This window comes from Parasteatoda tepidariorum, chromosome 5 (genome assembly GCF_982258835.1).
Source record: "Parasteatoda tepidariorum strain Cologne lab strain chromosome 5, Ptep-v5.0, whole genome shotgun sequence".
NCBI classification, from domain to species: domain Eukaryota; kingdom Metazoa; phylum Arthropoda; class Arachnida; order Araneae; family Theridiidae; genus Parasteatoda; species Parasteatoda tepidariorum.
Window position 1 is genome coordinate 86710946 of NC_141759.1, and position 23744 is coordinate 86734689.

General features: G+C 28.6%; 1 protein-coding gene across 6 annotated transcripts in view; it reads left to right on the forward strand.

Moving 5' to 3' along the window:
* Positions 1-23316, forward strand: part of LOC107446399 (cell surface glycoprotein MUC18) — a 337992-nt gene extending 314676 nt beyond the window's left edge. For 2 of the 6 annotated variants that reach the window (XM_043041640.3, XM_043041644.3), the window contains 4 exons: positions 3563-3696; positions 9750-9956; positions 16178-16823; positions 20814-23316. In XM_043041640.3, the coding sequence (XP_042897574.2) occupies positions 3563-3696; positions 9750-9956; positions 16178-16222 (386 nt within the window). In that variant the 3' untranslated portion in view covers positions 16223-16823; positions 20814-23316. Of the gene's footprint in view, positions 1-3562; positions 3697-9749; positions 9981-16177; positions 16824-20813 lie in introns of those variants that run through there. The other 4 variants (XM_043041643.3, XM_071184932.2, XM_043041641.3 and 1 more) reach the window with 2 other exon arrangements.
* The last annotated feature ends 428 nt before the right edge of the window (positions 23317-23744 follow it).

A 23744-nucleotide genomic window follows, 5' to 3' on the forward strand; every position in this document is an offset into this window, starting at 1 on the left:
TGGATGTTAACGTTCTGGTGATGCATTTTCTTGCATTTTCCGTTCAAGAAACAATTATAACTCGTACTGTTGATAGGAGCAAATCTCTAATTAGAAATTGGATACAGTAGCTGGTCGTAAAGTGAATGGTATTTTAATTGGCTATTAATTAAATATATTTGGCAGTAATATTGCGATACAATCTGACTCTAGAAATCAGAAAACCACTGAAACTTAAGTTTTTAGCAGAAACAGAATTTCAGCAAAAATCTGATTATTATTTTGATTTAGTGAATTGTATCTTAATTGGTAATTAATTAAATATATTTGGCAGTAATTCTGCTGTACAATCTGACTCTAGAAATCAGAAAAAAACTGAAACTTAAGTTTTTAGCAGAAGCAGAATTTCAGTAAAAATTTGATTATTTCTGATCAAAATTTCAATTGTATTCTCGAAAGGGACGTTATCATAAGTAAAACAAGTAGAACGAGAGATTTGTTGATTAAGAAGCTAATCAAATTCGACCACACAAGCATGACATCATTTACAGGTACCCAATTTAATCTAGTTTGAATCACATGGCTAGGCATAATCATTTCACTTCTTCTCGAGTTGCAAGTACCCAATTGACAATAATTTCCATTATGATCTTAATTATGATCTTATGATGTTCTTAAATTCTGCTTACAGTGGTTGGTCATAAGACGATTAAAACTTTTATTGTAGTTAAGCATGGAGTGACAATTACAATGTAAGTTCTTTTTTTGGTTGAAAACTAATTTGAATATTGAGAAATGTTGGAATAATTGGAATTTTTGTGGAAAAATATTTGAAGACTAATTTCATAATTCTAATTGGAGATTATCTAAAACAATGTGGTCAGCAATAGGAGAATAATTGAATATTGTGATGATATCTAGCACAGAGATTAACTGTTAATCCTCTAATGAAGTAAAAATTCTGATTAAGGATAATTTCAAATTGTAAATAATACCGCGATAAATTCTGGTAATATCGATCAGAAAATGTTTATCGTCGTAGTCATTGGGTAGAAGGTTACAAAAAAAATACCGATTACTTGATTGCTGGATTCAATCGTTAAAAATACGAAAGAAGTAAAAAATCGTTAAAACATTTAAATTTTTAGAGGTTTTTAGATTTTACAAACATAATCTTAATTTAAAAAATCTTTAGATATTTCTTTATTAAAAATATTTTTTAAGAAAAAATTAAGATAAAGCTATTTAATTCTAATATTAGATATTTTTATGTTAAATCGTCTTTTATTTTTATTATAATAAATTTTTTACGATATAAAATTCCAATTCAATAAGTTGTATACATAGCCAAATCTGAAATTCATTACTTTGGGCAACAAATATTTTTGTAAAGACGTATAATTTTACATAATATGTGTTATTCAAAATTTTATAACTTGCCTAACCAGCAACATCATGAAACTCAGTTTGTTACATAAGGAAACAGATTTTTTTTACCTCTAAATTCATAGCTTTAAAGTACATTTAAAGTAAAAACTGCTGCAAACCTAATGTAAACATATAATATTGTTATATTCTCAAAAGAATAAATTATGGTTCAGACATGGAACTTTAATAAAGTGTAGTTAAAAAAATTGTTTTTACAAAGTTGTACAAGTAATAAAACATCTACTTTTGATAGTTAAACTGAGCTGAAAATAGACTAGAACAAGTTTTGAACTATTTTATGTTTTATAAATTCTCTGTAACTTTTAAAAAAAAAGTAGTTTGTATTGTGATGTAAATTGACTGCTTTTATCTTCTTTTGGAAGCTACTAAATGCAGGCTATTAATGCAAAGCATAAGAAAAAAATTCTTTAAATACTTTTGTAAAACCTTTAGAAAACGTTAAACAAGACTATTCAGTAAATAAACATTTTGGTCATTAACTATTATTTAGTTCCATACCGTTATATGCAAAACATTTCTCCGTCAGTCGTTGTTTGAGCTTTATTTTGAACTTAATGCTTTTCTATTGTTGACGTTCTTCTTACGAAAATATAATGGACTCATAATTTAGAGTCATTACGACGAAAATTACGCTTTTGTGGACCTGCTTTATTCTTTATTCGTCTATTGGGTTTTTACCGAATAATTTTTCTTTTGTTGGTCTAAAAGTTTGATACAACTTAAATAAACATGTAATAATATTTTTACTTAATAATCGATATATTTGGTATTGGTAAAAAGACAGATTCAGTTACGATTGCAGTTAAAAACTATGCAAATCTTCTGACGTTCATTGTGGTGGCTATTAATGTCTCAGCACGTCAGTTTTAGTTTAAAATATATTTCACTTGTGCATGAGAAATATAATTAAAATAATGACTGGAAGTGTAATGCCAGGAAAAAAAACTTCTGAAGAAGGATAGGGCTAGACACTGAAGATGAAGAGGTGTATTTTTTTTAAAAAAGTATGCATTGAAAGAAATAAAACACATAAAAATAAAAATAATTCATTTGAATAAATTCTATTAAAATGGTGTAAATTTATTCTAAAATTAATAAATTTAAATAATTATCAATTTAAACTTATTTTTGATATTTTTACAATATAATTTTTTATTTTTATATTTTAATCATTAAGAATTGAAAATTCGAATATTTAAATATTTAATGATTAGATGCTTTTCCTAAAAAGTGATCCCAGTCCCATTTTATATCTCTTACAGTTATTCTAATTTATTATAAAATCTGGCCAATTTATCCAAAATTGATTATGATTTTGTAAATGCTTACAAACAAGAACAAAAACTGAATTATTATTTTCCAATCATAAAAATATACCAAATCTTGTCGAATATGATAGACAGCGGATTTTAGAGCTGATATTTATTCTTATTTATCCAACAGTTTTTGCGTAATTCCTCAATTAGGAAGAGCTCGCCACCTAATGAGGTGAATCTGGTTCGATTCCCATCGATGGCTAATCGATATGAATTCCGACCCAAGCTCCACCGACTACAGTGCTGATGCATCCTAAGATATCATCGGTGGTAGACAGATTATGGGTTAGAGTCCCCTTTCCATCAGACTAACAGTGGGTGGTTTTCGTGGTTTTCCTATCCATGTAACGCAAATGCAGGTTAGTTCCATCAAAATGTCTTGTACGAAAGTAACATTTCTCCAAATACTTGATCCAGTAGCTCCCTTGTTTTTGGATTTGGCTCAAAATGACAAGACTATGGAGTTGAGCATTAGTTGCCCTTAAACTCAAATTTGGATCGGCTGTTCTACAATGGCTATAAAATAAAATAAAAAGCATTATATTGCCGGAGGAAACTGAGAGAAAATGAAAAATTATTATTTAGAATACCTGTAAAATCCTCTGAACTTTAATACTCTTGGTAACAGTGCGCAGAAATATTTCCATTACGCAGCTAATCACCATTGTCCGATTCAATTGCACAGATAAATCGTTTTTTTTTTTTTTTTGATACAGGAAAGACTGCATTATTGATGGAAAATTCAAAAATATATATTAAGGGGGATTATTACGGAACACTATGGATTTTATAAATATATATGTTTTTTTCATTTATAGTTTACACTCCTGATGCTAAAAGTATTCACTTGGAATGTACCAGGAGAATGAACGAAGAGATGTATAAGCTTCTGAAACAAAAGCAAGATAACTATGATTCTTTAATACCAATGAACGATCAAAGTCGTTCAGAGGTAAGTTATAATATTTTTTTTTGTTTACATAAAAAATACTATATCTATAATTTAAAAGAAGACTTCGCATGTGAGGTTATTTTGCTGCAGGAAAGTCGTATTTACTACTTAACTTTGGTTTGTATATAAATAACAAACCCAATACTATAGTCTATATCAGCGGTTCCCATAAGGTGTTCCTAGGAACACTAGGGTTCCGTTGAAAGATTACGTGAGCTCCAGCAGTTAGTATTTGCCAACCACATAGAGAAAAAAGGTACAGTCAAAACTACCAGAATATGGTGAAATTCACCGTGTTTTTGGCTCTATGGGAGCATCAGAAAGAGGTCATTATTTTTTACCTAAATTCTTTCGCAAAAATTGTGATAAAAATTACAATAAAATATGGTTTCATAAGTCACTTTTAACTCACTTTTTCAACTTCAAAGTCACTTTTAACTCATTTTTTCAACTTCAAAGTCACTTTTCCATTTTTTACTGAATGTGTGATAATAAGAGTTATTACTTTGAAAATTTGAATTTCTGGCAAACTGTTATCATACGAACGGAAACATTACCAAATGAATAGTTTAAATACCGTATATTTTGGTTTTATCAACAAGGAATACGATTATTTTAAAAATATCTTTAAAATAAAGTACCGTAAATTAACCAGACATTTTTTCTCTGTGCAGCACGTATTATATTTATATTCCATAAAAAACTGTAATTTGGTTATTAATTTGGCATTTTATTGTAAATTTACATGAAGAAACAATTAAGAAAAGACTTATAATTTAATAAAATATTTTTCCATGAGAATAATTAGATAATAATTATTAAATGTATATGCGTTTATATGTAAAAAAATGATAATTTCTCATCAAAGTTTTCATTTCAAAATAAAATTACCAAATTGAGGAATAAAGAATTGCATTTCTCTAAAAAGCATTTTTAACGTTTATTACAGTTCTTTTTTTTTTTTTTAAAAAAAAAAACTAAATTTAGCTGATTTTTACTCATTTTCAGCGTATACGAACACATAATATCAATATACACATAACATAATGTCAACAATTTCATAATGTCAAGCATTTCATTCTTGACATAAAACATTTTCAAAGTAATCAGCTATAATTATTATATTATAAAATTTTTTAATTTCCATTTGTTAATGAGGATTTAATTTCACAGCAGTTTTCAGAACAGTTCAATCATTATCAAAATCTAATTATGATCGGAAAAGCGTAATTTCACGTGAAAGCAGGCGCATCGAAAAACAGCTTTAACATACATAAACAATACATTTTGAGAAATTTGCTCTTCAACTATCACTGATGGTTTTTCTATCTCAATAACTAATATTTATGTGTTGTTGCATTCATTTTAAGATACAAATTTCCATTATCTGTGTTTTTGAATATTTTTTTTTTGGAGAAAAATTATAGAGGTATACGTGAAAGTGTTAAGGGCTGTAATCCATATTAAGACCGTGATAAAAAAATTTAAAATTATAATGTTAATTCGATCTCTTGAAAAATTTTACATTGAACCACATAATCTATATATATAAGTTTGAGTCGGAAAATCATTGTACAATAAAAGAAATGTAGCAGGGTTTTTTTTTGTTTAGAGTAAATATTAATTATCTTGGGGTATTGACCTTGTATATGAGCTTGGGTTATTTAAGGCATTTAACAGTAGAATGTCGGACAAAGCCTATTTGGCCCCCTTCGTTTTTTTTTTGTTGCTCTTGTCGAAAAATTTAGTATTTTTGGTCGAAAAATGACTTGAATTGAAAAATGACTTGTGCTTATAGGAACTTGTGCTTATAGGTTTAAGTGCTTATAGGAACGTATATACTTAATCTTATACTGAAAATGACAGGAAGGATCGGAGATAGCCCCTTTCGTATTTTGGTATGCAACCCACACCCCAGGAAGTTTTAGGTATAAGGCTCACTTTAGTATATATATGGTGCCCTAGTTTTCTTAAAACAACAAGACCATTTCAGCATATTTAAGATTATTATTTTTAGGGCAAAGGAAATCCAATTATCTAAGAAATTAATGTACATGTATAACTGGAAAGCCAGTGTTCCTTTTAATCAAATATTTTCGTTTATAAAAATGAATAAACTACTATAGGCAGTTTCGATGATTAAGCCTATAATAGGCATATTTACTAAGTTGATTAAGGTTTAAGTTTTATTCTAATTGATCTACATACAAAAATTGCTGTGTATCTAAAAATGCAGGAGGGTTTAGATTTACTGCAGTTTTCAGTCTTTTTATCATTAATTATGCTCAAGAAGTCGCACTGACTATTGTTCAGAGGCATCAGTAGTCATAAACGTTGCGTTTCGATATTTTAAAGTACACGGAGAAAATAATTATGATAAAATTACAGTACAGAATAGTATGAAACTTCTTGCTAAAAAAAAGCCATATTTCTTGTAATAGGAAAAGTAAAATATACTACATTCCAACCATTCATTTGGTAATATCTCCATTCAAGTAATAACGGTTTGTCGGAAATTCTAGTATTAAAAAATATAGCTCTTATCTGCACGCATTTCCAAGTGAATGGTTTCTATGTCATGCTCTTGGGAATCATAAAAAATTTACCAAAATTTTTCATATTTATAAAATTTTATCACAAGTAATAAAACACCGAATTTTATTTAACACCATATTTTATTGACCAATATGCATCAGTTAAAATTTCCGAATTTTTTTATATTCTAAAAGGGGCAGAAATACCATATTCTGATAGTTTTGGCAGTACATTTTCTCTCAGTGTACCTCGCCTAATAATTTTATTTCTTCTTGGAACAAAAAAAAATACAAAAGAAATAACGTAACAAATGGGGAATCTAGAATTCCACAAATTTAATATAAAGAGATTTACTTTCACCGGTTTTATAGCAATCATTTGCACACAATTGTGATTTTGAACAAATCAATAAACAGGGTATGCAAACGACATAAAATTCAAAACCGATGATAGTAATAGCGGTCTCAAAGACTGTTGTATCGATATATATTTTGTCATGGATTTACTGTTCCGTAAAGTATTGTAATATTCCAAGCAAATTGACGCATCCTTATTGGCTAGAATTTGTTTTCTGACAGAATATATGCGTTCTTTGAATGGCTGTGGCATTAAATATTTATTTCGATATAGGGGTAGTTTTATGGTTGTAAAAACAATTTCGCTTAGAGGAGTTTTGAAGTTACTTGAAATGGAAAAAAAATAGAGCATTTTTTTTTATATTTGAAGACATAAGTGTATTATATAAAAAAAAATAAAGCTCTTTTTTAATATACCTTTTAAATTTATTATTTATTTATAAAAGTACTTGACAACAAAGTTGTGAATAGCTTATTGCTCAAAGTTTTGAATTATTTTAAAATGCCTACTATTATGATAACTGATATCTCTTAAAAAATAAAATATTCTATTAATTTTTTTTATACAGCTATGCTACCTGACTACATAGAGCTTTAACGTATCACTGCGTTGGGTCAGTTTTACATTCCGCTGTTGGAAAAAAAAATGCTGAAACACGTGATGCTCTGTTTCTGTTGAAAGAAAATGGCAAAAAACGCATGAACTTGAAGCTTTGTAGGGAAAATTCCACAACAATGCATGAAATTCTATTTCTGTTGAAAAAAAAGCTATCGCGAAACGTAAAGTTTTTGTTTTTCAACTTAAAAAAGAAAGCACACTGAGTTTCACTCTTTTTGGAAGAAAGCCACAACAGCATATGAAGTTTTATTCCTATTAAAAGAAAACCTCAAAATGAAATATTTCAATATTTTTTCTCAGAAAGCTGTAGCAAAACATGACATTTTACTTTGTTAAAAGGCACCCACATAAACGCATACAGTTTTATTTATGTTTTGAAAAAGCTACAACAACACTTGCAATTTTTTTTCTTTAAAATACTCCTTACTTGCTATCTTCGATGAACTCAACTAGTTTGCCTTATAACACATATATACATACATATCCTTCTTCACTTCGAATTGGAGCATAGGGATTCTATCATAGTTTTCTATCTCGCTATATTTGTGGTTAGATATTTTTTCAATTCGTTTACAATCATCAGTGCCAGGTATTTTTAGGGTCTTCCCCTTTTTCTAATGCCCTGAGGGTTCCAATCAAAAACTTATTTTACTTTATATTTTTCAGGTTCACGTGGAACGTGACCAATCCATTTCAATTTACGTTTTTTATTTTCAAGATCAATCGATTTCTGTTTCGATTCGATTTCTGTTTTGCTTTTCTAAAGACTTCTGCATTACAAATTTTATAGAATCACTTAATACGCAAGATTCTTCCTAAATATTTCTCAATAAATACTTTCATGCTATTTTTGTATTGCAGTGCTATGTCTCAGATCCATAGAGTAGGTCAGATTTAACAATAGTAATGAAAATTCTATTTTTTGCTTCATTTGTTATGTTTTTGTTTTTACACAATTTATTGAGAATAGCTTAATTGCTTCAGGCTTCGTTTCACCTATTTAACCCTCCGCGTTCGGCTCAGTTTTTATATTTTCCGGTCCTGATTTTTAAGTTACTTTTAGTTTAGTATTTTTCATTTTAAGTAATTTTTTCACCACTAAATATCAAAAATTATAAGTATGATATGAAATGCAACGTTAATTAAAAAGTAGGCGTTACTGTCTTCCTTCAACGAATTTTTCTATCTAATTTGCGAAATTCCCGAACCCTCTAGTGCCACCTAGTAGCGAAAATAAGCATCAGATGATGGTTTTGGATGATGGTCGTACACGGGGAAATGGCGGGTTCCGTATTGAAATCAGGGGGAAAATTTCCTCGCCCGTGACTTTCACGTGACCCGTAGTGGGGGACGAAACAGATACCCCGCTCAAATCACGGGTGCCGTACCCGGAGGGTTAATGCATTTTCATCAGTTCATCATAATACACTGATCATAAACTTCTTATAATTTGACTAAAGTAAGAACTCCCCTAGCCGTTCGTCTGGATCCATGGCGGTAACTATGGTAGCGAGGTAAAACTATTGTATTTCAAGTAGGGGTATGGGGTCACTGTTTAAGACAGGTTTTGACTCTTGTCGGCATTCTGAGGTCCATTGTGTTTGCCCTAGGTCCATTGTGCTCCCTAAAATGCGCTATTCTTTTTTCCACAGCAGCGGACGGGCTCTGACTTTGTGGTGAGGGGAGTTCTTACCGCAGACAAACTATAGTTTCTAAAGTTCATAGTTTATGAAGTTTAATCACGCTTCCCAAATAATGTAAACACGTTCTGGGATGCTAAAAAAATAATTGCATGTCAATTTTAAGAACGTGGTAAGCAATTTACTCAGATATTTCAGATCGAAAAAGGATTGCGTTGAATAAATTTAGATAATGTTCTTACACAAATTGAACTGTTTCAATTTACTCAAGGTCTACATTGGAAAAAAATAATGACTTTCCGGAATGAAAATTGCAAAAATATTACTCTTTTCATCCATTTTTTCACCATAAAAATAAATTTGTATTTCGAACAACTCTTTTAATTTGCAAATAAAGTCTTAAGAAATGTTGCACAAAGTTTTTATTACCTAGACCTGGTCTGAGGACAAAAAAGCAAAACAAATATTTCTTCCAGTATTTAAATATATTTTGAAAATATAAAAACCATAAAATTTCTTAAAATCGTTAGTTGATCCTACCCTTTTAAACTAGCATTAACACTGTTTTAAATTTATGACTCGCACCCAGTTTAGCAAATATCAAATTGATATTAAAGACATAGTGTTTTTATCCTAAACTATTGTTTTATCCCTACTATTTTTATCCTAAACCCATTAGTTAATGGACCACTAGGAGTTCAACTGATCAACTTAGTTTGTAAATTCTAATAGCGTTAAGCATTTTGATCTTTAATACTATATAATACTATATTACAAATAGTGCACAATATAAATACGTTTGGACTTTAATTTACATATTATTTTATTTACTTAACTTATTTGTATATGGCTGTGTCTTTTAATAAAGTGTATGTATTGGATGCATATTTTATTTTATTTCAGGTTGTTGAAGATATATCATACACAGATATTGGTGTAAGGGCCTACCATAAAAGGTCCGTGCCATTACATATGGAGCCCCCAACGGAGTATGCAGACGTATACCGACACGGGGTGAGGACGCAAGTGCTTCCCTTGCCGGTGAGCGATGCCCTCGATAAGCATGCCCCTGAGTTGCCTTTGATAAACAATATGCAGCAAAATACAAGGGTACATATTGTTTACCTTTGACTTGTGGGTACATATTGTTTACCTTTGACTGCATACAATTAATCCATTGAAAACTGTTTTCAAATAATAGGATACTTCGCAGGATAACTTTTTTTTATCAATTGTTTTTTTCTATCTATTGATGGACATTTTTAAATTGATGGACAGAAGCAGAACGACCCCTATTTCGAACTCAATCCAAAAATAACAATTGAAATTAATAAACTTGCTGGAATAATTCTATCCTGGGACTATACCATAGAACATTCATACCTGCCAACTCTCCCGCATTTTGCGGGAGATTTTATTTTCATATTTAAAGTGGTAGTAAATATATACCATTTTTTCTTTTATAAATTAAATTTTTAAATGATTTTGATCACCACTATTCTTACAAAAATTAAGCTTATATATTAATATGCGTTACTATCATGGTTGTCAACTTAATTTTTTTCAAATACAGCACATTTGCTTGCTTAAAATTGAAGTTTTAATTCCATTTTAATACCACTGGGAAAAATGATAATGGAAGGGATTAAAAGTTGGCAGGTCTGAACATTTCTGTATGTAAACATAAAGATGATTAAACTAGTGAAAATACGAATGTAGGTGTAAAAAAATCCAAACCTTATGCACAGATAAAGACATAGAAAGACGTGCTCTAGTACAAATCTGTAAGTAGGCATGCAAAACTGATCACCAATTAATAACAAATAATACCATTTATAGGATAAATTATAAATACAACTCGTTCAACTCGTTTTGAAACAAGGGTCATTAAGGTATTATTTCGCCCAATGCTCTAAATTGCAATTAATTTCAATTTCAGAAAGAATTTAGTTCTTCTGTATGAAATATTTATTTTTTTTTATTTTAGAAACATATCTTTTTAGGATTGCAACTAATTTTGTAATGTTTAATTTTAACAAGCATGCTTTTGGTTAAAAACGTACAATTTTTTATTGTTGGCAGAGATTTTAGTCATGTGAACAAAATGAATATCTAGACAGTTTCCTACATATCGTTACGATTTTATCAAAACAGTAAATAATGTTCTACACCCTAAGGGACAAAGATAAATGGATATTTTTTTGCTTAGTGATAGGATAATATATATAATTATAACTCAGTGATAGGATAATATAATTATTTATGGTAGGTGTGAATTCTTACATATCAATAAATTCTTACTGTCTAGCTAATCGTATAAATTTGGTTTGATGAAAATTTCTACTTTGCGTAGCATTTTTAAAACAAGATACAGAACTTCATCACATAAAGTAAAGACTTTTTAGATGTTGGTTCTTTAATTACGTTAGCGAGTTATTTTATTACAAATTAATTTTTCATTGCTTGTATGTTTCAGCTTACTAAAACATTTATTCCGCAATTATATGGATCATCCTTGTTGCATATATATGTAAATAATCGATTATACTTATTGTAAATATGCAAGCATATATATAGAGAACCAGGTACTTTACCATAGTACAATGTTGTAAGTAAACATAAAGATGATTAACCTAGTAAAAATATGAATGTAGGTGTAAAAAATCCAAACCTTATGCACAGATAAAGACACAGAAAGACGTGCTCTAGTACAAATCTCTAAGCAAGCATACGGGAATGATCTCCAATTAATAACAAATAGTAACATTTAGGGGAGAGTCGGGTAGCCCCGCCCACTGTCAATTTCGTATGTATAGAATATTTTTTCAAGTCAATTGGCCATCGGACATTAATTGTTGTATTAAAAAAATATTATTTTCAAAGTTTCAAATATTTATGCAGCTGTTAACATGGTAAACAATAGTTTTGAAAATATGTTGAATACAGTAGTCATGAAATTAAGAAAAATTGGTTGAATGTTTCGATTAAACTTTATTTTAATACTAAAAAAATAATTTTTTCGATACATGCAGCATTAAAGTACGTAGCCTTAAGTTTAATTTGCACGAAGAAAGAAGTTTTTATGTGAAAAATTGCTCGAGTAATTACAAATTTACAAAAAAATTGGATTTCGGGTAGCCCCGCTCACATGAATGTCAGGTATCACCACCCAATTTTATTTCGTCGATAGATGTACGGTTGCAAAGATTATTATTTTATTGCTTCAAATTTGAATGTTATATGCATTTTTAACAACAAATAGTGTTGTTATTAAATGATTGTTATTAAATGATAGAATTCACTAAAAGTATATAAATATGTAATAAATAAAATAATTTTGTGATAAAAATGATAAATGAGATTTATCTATTGTCAATACCTTGGTCACTTTCATTTACACCTGAAAAAGCAGTCAAAAAACATAATTTTTGTAACTGGGCGGGGCTACCCGACACATTTTGAAAAGAGCTGAAAAACATATTTTATTAAATTTCTATTCTTTTTAAGTTAAACTATTCTTTTTTTGGTTTATTCTTTTTGAATTATTTAATTATATGATAAAACAATAGAAACATACAGAAATATTGATTATTACTCAATATTATACAGAAATATAAGCAATACTCTTTAAGTGATCGGGGCTACCCGACTCTCCCATATAGGATAAAATACAAATACTCCATTCAACTCGTTTTGTAACAAACGTCATTAATGTAGTATTTCGCCCAAAGCTGTCAATTCCAATTAATTTCAATTTCAATTTTACCTTGATCAAATTCCATTAAAATTTTCCTGAAATTATTCCAGCAAGACAAATGGAAAACTCCCCAGTTTAAGAACGCCTAATTAATTTTTATTTTAAGAAATATCTTAGAGCACCGTAGAAAGCATTTAATTTGTTTTCATTCGAGAATAAATTAATTCATGCATTTATGCTAAATGAGTTCAATGAAATAAATGTATGGAAAATGCTTAGTTTTAAGAAAAGCCTTCTTTAAATCCCCTGCTGTTCTGCAATTTGTTAAACTTGAGTAAGAAAAATCAAAAATCCTTGTTTTTAAAATCTAATTATTCGAGACACCGCTTAAGCCGATTAAGCAATTAAATTCTTTGTATAATAATTACTTCCTGTCAAAACAGTTTACAGAAAGTTATTACTAAAGACGGTCGTAAAACTCTAGGTGATCTATTTAAGGCTCCTTGCGGAGATTTAAGAGCAAAAATTTTTACGATTAATTATCGTGTTTGTGAAGAGATAAAAAGTGCCCAGGGCAAAAATATAAAAATTCTTTTTCAATAAGATTATCGGCTGAGTTTGAAAAGAAAATCATCATTAAAGGAAATGTTTTATTATTGAAATGCAAACAAAAGTTTTATTACTTTCAATAAATTAATTGAATTATCTACAGAAGGTGATAAAGCGAATAAATTCTGAGTTAAAATAAAAATAAAAAAATTAAGAGTTTCTAACGGGATGGTGACCTTTAAATTTCAAGGTGTGAGTTTTATTGTTTATTAAGTCGATAAAGTTTAAATAATTTATCGTCTATAAATTTTAAAATTTGAATATATAATTTAGTGCCTATTCCATTTATTTTTAATGCATTTTCATTCAATTTCATAAATAAGCATAGAAATCAATATCCCTTTTTTTTTTAATTTGGTGTAATTTTACAGCTCTAAAAGGACATAAATGTTGAAAAAATATATAATAGATAAAAAAATAAATATATATATATATATATATAATAGAAAAATATATAATGTTTAGATCCATTTTGAATTTAGTATTAATTCTTAAGGATAATTGATGATTGTGGCTGATCCATATATTAATCATTCAATTAAATAGCAAAAAATCCATTTTTTAAATCCTTTGTTTTAACAAATTTATAATTAATATGAAAATATGGGAACATACAAATCTTAATACAGATCGGATGTTTCTTAATTTTTAAGAATGTTTTATTATTTTGAAATTAATATCCAAATTAGTTTTAATTTATATAAAAAATTAAGCATTGAAAATACAGTTTTAATATTTAAATGTATGTTTTTAGATTATTATTATAGTCCTCTCAAAAGTATGCTAAATGTGAAAATTTCCGAATGATTAAGCTTTAATTATATTTTACAACTTTGCAGTAAAATATATTAGAAACAAAATCTTAGCAAAACACCAAAAAATAAATGTAAAAAAAAAAATAGATTAATAAAATAAATTAGTGTTTTATTTGGTATTATCTACGAAAAACCATCATATAAATTACCGTAAATACGAAAAGGCATTTAAAACAATGAACTCGTATTTCGAAATATTTTCAAATGTAACTGTATTATGGCTTCCTCTTTTTATAGAAAGAAAATCTTGCCTAATCAAAGAATATAAATATTAAGAGAAGGAATTAAAATTAAATTTTTTAGTTACTTTCTACTTATCAAAAACAAAGCAAGCATACAATTTAATAGCTGAACTATCCTCTTTGTGTTGAATTGGCACGTCAAGTCTCTATTATTTTTCTCTATTCTCCCTTTATCCACGCAAAGATCTTATCAATCCAGCTACGTTTGATTGTATTAAAACACCATATCAACACAGTTACTTTAAAAAATGGGTTCTCCTGGAGAGTTTGAGGATAGAAGAGCGAGAAATAACACTTCAATGGATCCCAGGACATTGCGATATCTACGGCAAGGCACTCAAATAATTCAACAGCCAAGGACTCTTAAATCCTTTCATTCGGCAAAACTCTATATCAAACATTTTATGAGATTTCTCGTATTTCCTCAAGAAGTTGGGGGAGCAGCTTAAAACAGGGTATTGCCGATAAGCCCCGAAATAAAGCTGTTGCAGAATTCAGACTTGCGGTGGGCCATGATTGCCTGGCGAACCACCTCTGCCGCATTTGCATTCTCGCTGAAAGAAATTGCCTGTTATGCTCGAATAATGAACTTATAGACAGGAACCATCTATTGAGATGCTCGGCTCTGCGTGGGGACTCCGAGCTGAGGCGCTACTGGAGTGCCCGACATCTATTAACTTTTTGTTCACTGATTTTGTAAGAGTTTGTCATTTTCTTTTGCCATTGGAAATAAAATAAAAAAAATTAAAAAAAATTTTATAAAATGGACGAATATCCATACCCCTAATTGACGTGAACGCGCCCTTCCTACACTGTTAGAACTTCCATTCTAAAATTACGGTAAATTAACCGGCAAAAGTTTGTCCATCCATTCAACAGTTATCCAATTAACATCGAATTATATTTAACTAATGAACATCCAATTGGCAGTCAGTAATCCAACTAACAGCAAACGTTAAGTTGAAGAACGTTTTTTATACAAATTTGTAGCCATGAATACAAATTTATAAACCTATATATTTTTAACCGCTTACAGCTACCATGGTTTCAAAATCATAAAAAAAGAAATTTAATTGAATATAGGAGCTAGGCCTTTCGTTAAACAATGGGTTAGATAGGTTATGATTGAGTTGTGTTTTATCAGATGAACCGTAAGAAAGTGTGTTAACTAATTTATCTAGTTGTTTCACATTTAGTAAGAGGTTGGAAATACTAGACTTTTTTGTGTTAAGTAGATTTACGGTGCTGCCATCTATGCGTAAATGAGAGTATCATATTCTAACCGTCCAGGAGTGCTCTGAGAGCACTCTGACAACTCTGCATATATTGAAGGGAATAGTAGAAATACTGTTATGACGACGTTGGTACTTTCCTTCGGTCATGAGATTGCTGTTTAGACCTCTCAGCTGTATTATATACCTCAGCTGTTAAGGAACTAGGTGGCTTCATCAGGTGTTCTAGTTGGTGCAATAAAATTTTAGTTTTTTAACCGTATTAGGTGAGAGTAGTTAGTAAAAGGTTTTTCTCACAGTAAACAGTTTATATACCATCTTGTTTTATGGTTATTTTACCATTTTGTTTAAATATGTTAAAATAACAAATAAATTGTCATTTAACCATTTTTCCGAGATATTTCTAACAGTGTATAAAGTGGTGAATTCTAGCTTAGCGTCAGCAATGGCTTACTATCTCCATGAACCATAAGACACATCAAAAAAGTTTAATATATATATTAACATTTTTCAGATTTTTGTGGCGTCATTTATTAACGAAACTTAATTCTCAGCCGAAGTAAAATATTTAGAGTTCGGATTAAAGAAGTTTTTCAGATATTTCTGATTTGTAATTTTAATAGTCTAATAAAAGAAAATTTTAGAAAGGTACTTGAAATTATGAAATGCATGTCTGAAGCGTAATTGAGGCTTTTCATATTACAATATAATATCTAATTTTTTTTCTTAATTTCAGGAATGTATACGAGGGGACCGCATCGTTGCCACAACTCCGTTATGAACTTTTTAATGGCGTCTACTAAAGCTGGTCCACGTTCAAAAAAATATGAAGAAAAAAAACTTAAATTTTAAAACTTTGCTAAAATGCTCAAAAACTTTTACGTTTGTCACCAAAACAAAGCCAACGTAAAATCAAGAATTTGTTATTCCAGCAGCATCGTTATTTCTCATGGCTTTGGCCAAATATATCAAATTTTCGTGATTCTAAGCATATATTTGTTACAATTTGAGTGAAAAAAATAACTATATATCTATATTACGATTATATATAAAAATGTTATGGAAATTCAAAGTTATTAGATTAATGTAATATATTATATTCATACGAAAAAGAATGAACTCAAGCTCAATTTTTATGGATACAGACAAAATCTCTTTTTTATATTATTCACAAGTGAAAATAGTTCAAGATACTTATTTTGTTCTTCTCAAGTCTAATGAAACTGAAATGATGACTAACTTTGTTTGATAAAGTTTGGAAACGAAAAAAACCACAAGTTTATCATCTGTACATTTTTTCACTTTCCTGAAGCTTGTTGAAAATATTTTCGAAACTAAGAAGAAATCCAAGTATTTGATCACCTTTGGTGTACTATATACAGGTATTGAACAAAACCATAATTATTTAGTTTTCTATGTTAAAAATATGATCATGTATCTTCACACCAAAAATGATAGCAACAGTTTTACACCAAAGTTGTGTAGTACAACACCACATATAATTCTTGGTTCTTGGAGTTATACTTCACCAACAACTAATGATAGTTCCTGGTAAAGTGAAACACCATGAACGTTATTACTTGATTAAAAACTTCGTTTCCTTCAAAAAAGTTCCTCACCAATTCTACGTAGCGCGTGGAATTTTACCCTGATTTCCTCCTATCGTCCTTTGTGGGTATCCTTGATCTGTTTTCTCATCTTTTTTCTCTTTAGGCTACTCTACTTTTTTACAGTTTTGTTTCTCACCTTTATTTTTTTTTTTCATTTTTCGTTGGAAAAAATACAGTTTCTAATTGAAATCACTTTTGTTTCTTCTCAGCCTCGTCTGGATTGTCTTGAAAATGGAAGCCTATTTTCAAGCGCTTGAAACATTTTGATTGTTATTTCCATTTGTATATTTTTGAAGGGAAGGAAGTTATTGATCAAGTAAAAAAATTCCGTTTCAGTTTCTTGGGGCTATTTATTTACTACCAATAATGTTATTCTATACTCCTTGGCGTGAAGTAACTGCTACCCTTTATGTTATAGTGTAAAATTAAATTAGTACTATTTTACTAAAATGAGTACTATTTTTTTTTGAGTACTAGTTTTTTCATACTCTTCATATCCAATTGCTGTTTTAAAAATTTCATTAAAAGTTAAGCCTGATTAAGATGTTTTTTTAGGGCTCTTTTGTCATTTGAAAAAAAAAACATAGTGAATAATTAAAAGTAATGCTGTGAGTTCTCTATCTTTATTTATAAATGTGAAGCTAATTTTACCTTTTCTAACTAGCGCCTAATATACTGTAAAATATTTTGGATCAAATTACATCGCAAAAATACCGGCACTGAAGCTGCCGATACTTTTTAACGTAGCTTGGAACGAAAAATTACGAATGGATATGGAACGAAAAATTACGGTATAATATTTTATGTTTAAAACGGATTTTAGGTATTATGCACCCAAAGAGCCAGTACTTTATACCGTATTTTGATCCGGAATTCTTTACAGTTTATGATGATTATAATCGTGACCTTAAATTATTTTTATAAATTGTGAAACAACTGTTTGTAAAAATTAAATGCGCTTATAATAACAATTTAAGTAGTAATTTTATTTTAGTTTTATAGTAGTAATTTTGTAGTATAATTTTATAGTTTAAGAAGTAATAGCGTTTAAGTAGTAATTTTAAAATTTCATTATTATGGATTATTAAAATACGTTATAATTGAGATTAATTGTTGATTTTTTCGTTCGTTGAAAGTTTAAATATTGGTAGAAAAATTTTGACAAAGTGGTGTCAATTTTTTCATTTAATTTCTTATATAGTTCAAATAGTTACCCTAAAAAACACTCAATTTTGTTTTGGCAAGATGCTGCTTATAGTTTAAAATGAAAAATTCGTTTAGATTTTAAGACACTCAAAATGGTTTTAAAGATCACTATTTTTATTTATTTCTTTGACAAAAAGTAAAATTATTTGAAAAAGTACGAAAAGTTATTAACCACATCACATATTTAGAAATATACTTTTAATGAAAACTGAAAAAAATAATATACTCAAAGTATATTAAAATATTTTTTTAAGAAAAAATATCGTTTGTAGCATTACTTATAATACTAATCTAATATGGAGGCTTCATAATAGTTATGCTAAAAAAAATGTTTTAAAATTTTAATTTCTGTGTCCACTTTTGTGTTTGAAAACTGTAAGGCGGAATAATTAATATTAAAAATGTTTTTTTTTAATAGTGATGATCATTAAACATTAACTCTATACGATAAAAGCACTTTTTAATTTAAAATGCAAATGAATTCATTAAACCACATTTTAAAAAAATGGTATTTAGTTATTCCAAAGAAGTAGCGTGAAATGTAAATAAATTTAAAAAGGAATTAATGTGCGAATGGGGATGAATAATTTTTATTTGATTACAATTCTTAAGAAAGAAAAAAGAATTCATTCTAATAGCTATTTTCAATTTCCTTCCAAGCATAAAAATTAATAGTATAACATTTTATTTTAAAAATTTTTTATACGAATAGTTCATGCGTATTCCCAATGAGTCAATTATAGCATTATAAATTATAAAAATGTAAAATCTTTTTTTTTGTTGGGCGGAGTTATAATTTTTAAAACACTTAACAATGCGTTGAAATTTTAATGCATTTAAACAGATTGGTATTTATTTAAAAAATTCGCTTGGATGATTATCGTCTGGCGAGAATTTTTCCCCTGACACGTGACTGTTACGCATGCAGACGGAAAAAAAAGCTTGGTTAAATTGAATATAACGAAACTTTTTTAAAAGAAACTGTGAGACAAATTGAAAATAAAAACTAAATTAAATGACTAAATAAAAATATAAATTATTTTCAGTAATGTTTCAGTTCTGGAAACTATTTATGATTTTATGCTTGTTAAATATTTTTGTATGTTTGTGTTAGAAATATAAACTGCTTATGGATTTCCATCGAAAAAATTGAAAGTTAAAATGTTGTTTAAATTGCATCTGTTTAAATAAGTTCGTTTTTTTTTTCAAATTGGAATTTTACTTATAGTTTTATTTTTAGCAATGATGACTAATTTCACCCTTACAGTACTAATTTTACAAACACAAATAATGGCTAATCATTATATTTACAAACTTCCATTCAAGAAAGTTAGGTTCTTCATTAAACATTTTTTTCTTCCGTTCAATGAATATAAATATGCGTTAACGTAAAAAGATGCACAGTACCCCAAGAAACTTTAAACCAAATATTTGGATTCTTATTTACTAAGTACCAATCTTTATGGTTTGTAGAGACACTTAATACGTAGTATTGCAGGGAAACGAGAGAAAAAACCTTGGAGTGCTCGATAATAGGCGCTCACTCTCAAGATTCGTCGGAAATGAATGATATAAGCAAAACATATGTGAAAGTGAAACCGAAAAATTACCGACTAAAGCAAGGGAAATAAAATTACGTTAAAAACTAGCTTGGAAAAGCCGTTGTCGTCTTGAGAAAATATAGGACGGGATGCATTTCCAAGTGCAATGAAGGAGTAGAGCTAAAATTTTATAATTGAATTATTTTATTCTAAGTTCTTACTTTTTTCCAAACATTTGGCTGTAGGCGGACCTGCTTCTCAAATTTTTCTTCAAAATTACTCAATTTGAAAGTAGTGTATAATCGGGAATTGCAATGAATTCTACCCAAAGACTCAACACTTGAATTATTAAATTGTTATTTTTACAAGTGCTCTAATGTAGATTTTCTAATTAAACTTACGTAATAATTGATATAATTGAAAATGATATTTTTTTTTAATTCTTTACTACACTGAGAAAAAAAAGTATGATCAAAACTTCTGAAATGTGGTAAAATTTACCATGTTTTTGACTCTATAAAAAGCCGAAAAGCTTGATAATTTTTGCCAAAGCTCTTTTTTAATGAAAGTTTTGATAAAATTAGCAAAATACGGTTTTACTACAGAATTGTTTGCTAGTAAATGTTGTAAAATTTGTAAACCTTTACATGATACATTAGAGATTGGTAAGACATATTATATGGTTAAACATACTATTCAGTTTTGTATTTTTTCCAAACTCTGGGTTATAGGAGTAGTACTTTTGAAAACTAGAATTTTCTACAAACCTTTCCGACCGTACGAACGGAAAAAGTGCCAAATGAATAATTGAAATACCGCATATTTTGGTTTTATTACCAGAATTATGGTATTTTTCTTACTAGAATGTCATTACCATACAAGTACGGTAATGACACAAGAATGTTTTCTCCATGTTTTATTTAATTTTAATATTTCTTTTCATTCCAATTAAAAATTAAAAAATATAATTATTAGAAATCAAAATTTTAAAACACATTTGTATTTTTGCTTTTAGATTCAAGCACGTGTTTAAAGGTTTTGCCACTGCCCGGAAATGATTTCTTTCTGCATGCTCTGGACAATAAAAGGTGTAAAAATGTTTTAAGCTTTCTTTCTTGAAGGGCGATGTTAATGAGAGATGTGATACAAAGTTTAAGAAGCATTGACATTTTATTTCTCCCATCTACATAGAAAATGACTCACTGCTTTCATAAAATATTGTTTAATGTTCTATCTTCCACGTTTTATTTAATTTAGTTCTTTTTAAAAATTAGTTACTTTGAAGGTATATATATGTATTCAATTATTTTTTTAATTTTTAGCATATTTGTGATGCAAACATTTCCTTAAGATATGCTTATTAACTAGTTTTGTTGAGAAAATATTCCATAGAATTAACACTGTTTTCCTCCATTGTTAGAAGTGAATTCTTGTTCATACGAATGGAGAGTTATTATCATACTGTTTTCAAAACATCTTTCAGTTTAGAATCTAAATCAGACCTGTAAAAAAGTTTTATTTTCATGTAGAATCAGAAAATATCATTTAAGGTTATATGTTTTTTTTTAAATAAAACACAAAAGGGAAAATTTTAGAAAAATATTCCAAAGAATCAGATATTTTGGTCTTAACATAACTCTTAAACATACATTTGCTGGTTATATTTTAATTTTAATTTCAGGGTTTTTTTTGTGGAAAAGAAGGAAGATTCATTAGGATGTAATTTAGTTTCATAATTATTTGCAATGCTTCCCTTAATAAAATGTGGACGCGTACGCAAAAAATACGTATAGTTGAGCTCTGAATCAGAGTTATTAAAAAAAGTGTAAGGAGTAATTATTAATAAGGAGTAAACCAAAAACGTATTACTGATGCATCAGCACGCTTCAACAACGCGTAGTAGTCCGATGCTTAGTGGCAAAAGACAGTCAACCAGTCATCGCTGTAAAGTGGCTTTTTCTGGCATTGTTAAGATGGGCTGTGCATAAATGATGCAAACGTTTTCGTATAGGACATTTGTCAATTTAAACTTATTTCCGTGTCCAGGACTAGCAATTATCACTATTACCAGCGAATTCATTGTTGTTGTTGATTAAATGGCTATGTATAATAGAAAAGCTATGACTTGTTTCATTCATGCTGCACTCTGCCTCAGGAAAGGAACTGTGAAATTTCCTTCAACATCTAAAACTTACTATGTATTATTTTGTTCTGAACGCATTCATCTGTCCTACGACTTTACTTTCACTTTGAATGCTCTCATGGGGACTGACTAATCAATTTTACGCATTTCGAAGATCGTAACTTCTATCTTCTTTTATAACCATGAATGATGCTGCAGCTATGGCTACCGATATAGGACGTGACATGCGTCCACTTTTGATTCGAGTAATACTTATGTTTTCTTAGTTGTGCGCGATTCAATGATCAATTTTAATTTCTTTTTTTTTTAAATAAAAATAAATTTAACGTAAGATTTTAAATTACCAACCTTATTAACCTATGAGTTTAATGCTAAGATTACCAGCCGATAGTATCTCTAAAAAATAATAACTAACCAATTTTTAACTTTGCGATTTAAGCCTCTTTTTAAAAAGAAAATACGTGCTGTTCTAAGATATTTCCGAACTTTTCCTAAGCTTAAAATAATGTTGCATCTTCACCTTTTTCAGACCTGGCACAAAAGTGCTGTTTTTTCTCTTCCCGGAACAGTGTGTTATTGTTCAAAATGCTTATCTTAAAAAAAATGAGCAATGATTTTTCGAAAAATTTGTATCATTTTCTTATTTATTTGAATAATAACTAAAAAGAATAATATTAAAAGTTTTACAACGTTTCGATACAAATTTACTTATTTAAGTGTAGTACATCCTAAGAAAAATCGCTTTAACGTTGAATCATAATAAAGGTCTATATTGAGCCATTTTATGATCCATTGCAGATACATTAAACCGTAATATAGTTCTAATTCATTGCTATCTTAAGGTGCTTAAAGGAACCAGGTTTCCTTTCAAATTAAACCATAGTCTAATGTAATTAAATTTAAGATGATTTTATTTGCAGAATAATATTCTTCATTAATGCATCATATTATATTCTATGGAAATTAGCACAAAATTAAGGATTCGACGTGCTTTAAAATTTCAATTATTTCATACAATTTGACCCCCACGTATTAAATAGAATAAAGTACAAGAACTATTGGTAGTGGAACAGTGTGAATACATATGAAATTAATTTCGTATTTAAATTTATTTCACCACTTTGTTATATGATATAATTTTCAATTTTTTAATTTTCTGTAAATATACCTTCAAAACACTATGTTGATTAGTTTATATTAAACTTGTGCTATTTTTTTTTTTGTTTAAGAATGGTATTTATATCGGAAATCACCGGTTTTGAACTTTTTAGTGCTACCTATTCGGGCTTCAACGTTGAAATGTATAATTACAACCATTTGGAAACAAAAACATTGTTTATCTACAATATTAAGAAATAAAGTTTTTTTACGAAAACTTGTCTATTGTCTTTGTTAGATAATGAGAGGGTGGTAAGGAGCACATAATTGATTTTATATTTTAATGTCGCGTTTGCAATATGCTGTATCGTATACTGAAGCGTCAATTATAAGTACATAGATGGGGCAAATAAATTACTTGAAACATAAAAATAAAAAAAAAAAGAAATGTTTTTAATTTTGAATTTGCTGAAAATATTATGTGCTTTAATACTAATGGGTTTTTAATTCATTTGGAAAAAAAATTTCTATCATATTTAACTATTTTTTAATAAATTCTTCTTTTTATTCTTATCTCTTGATTAATTTTTAGCAAAAAATTCTATTATAAGCATAAAATAGAATACTCAATCCTGAAAAAGAGTTAAAGTAATCTGAAATACACAGGGTTGTCCAGTTAGGAAAATATTTTTAGAAAATATTATT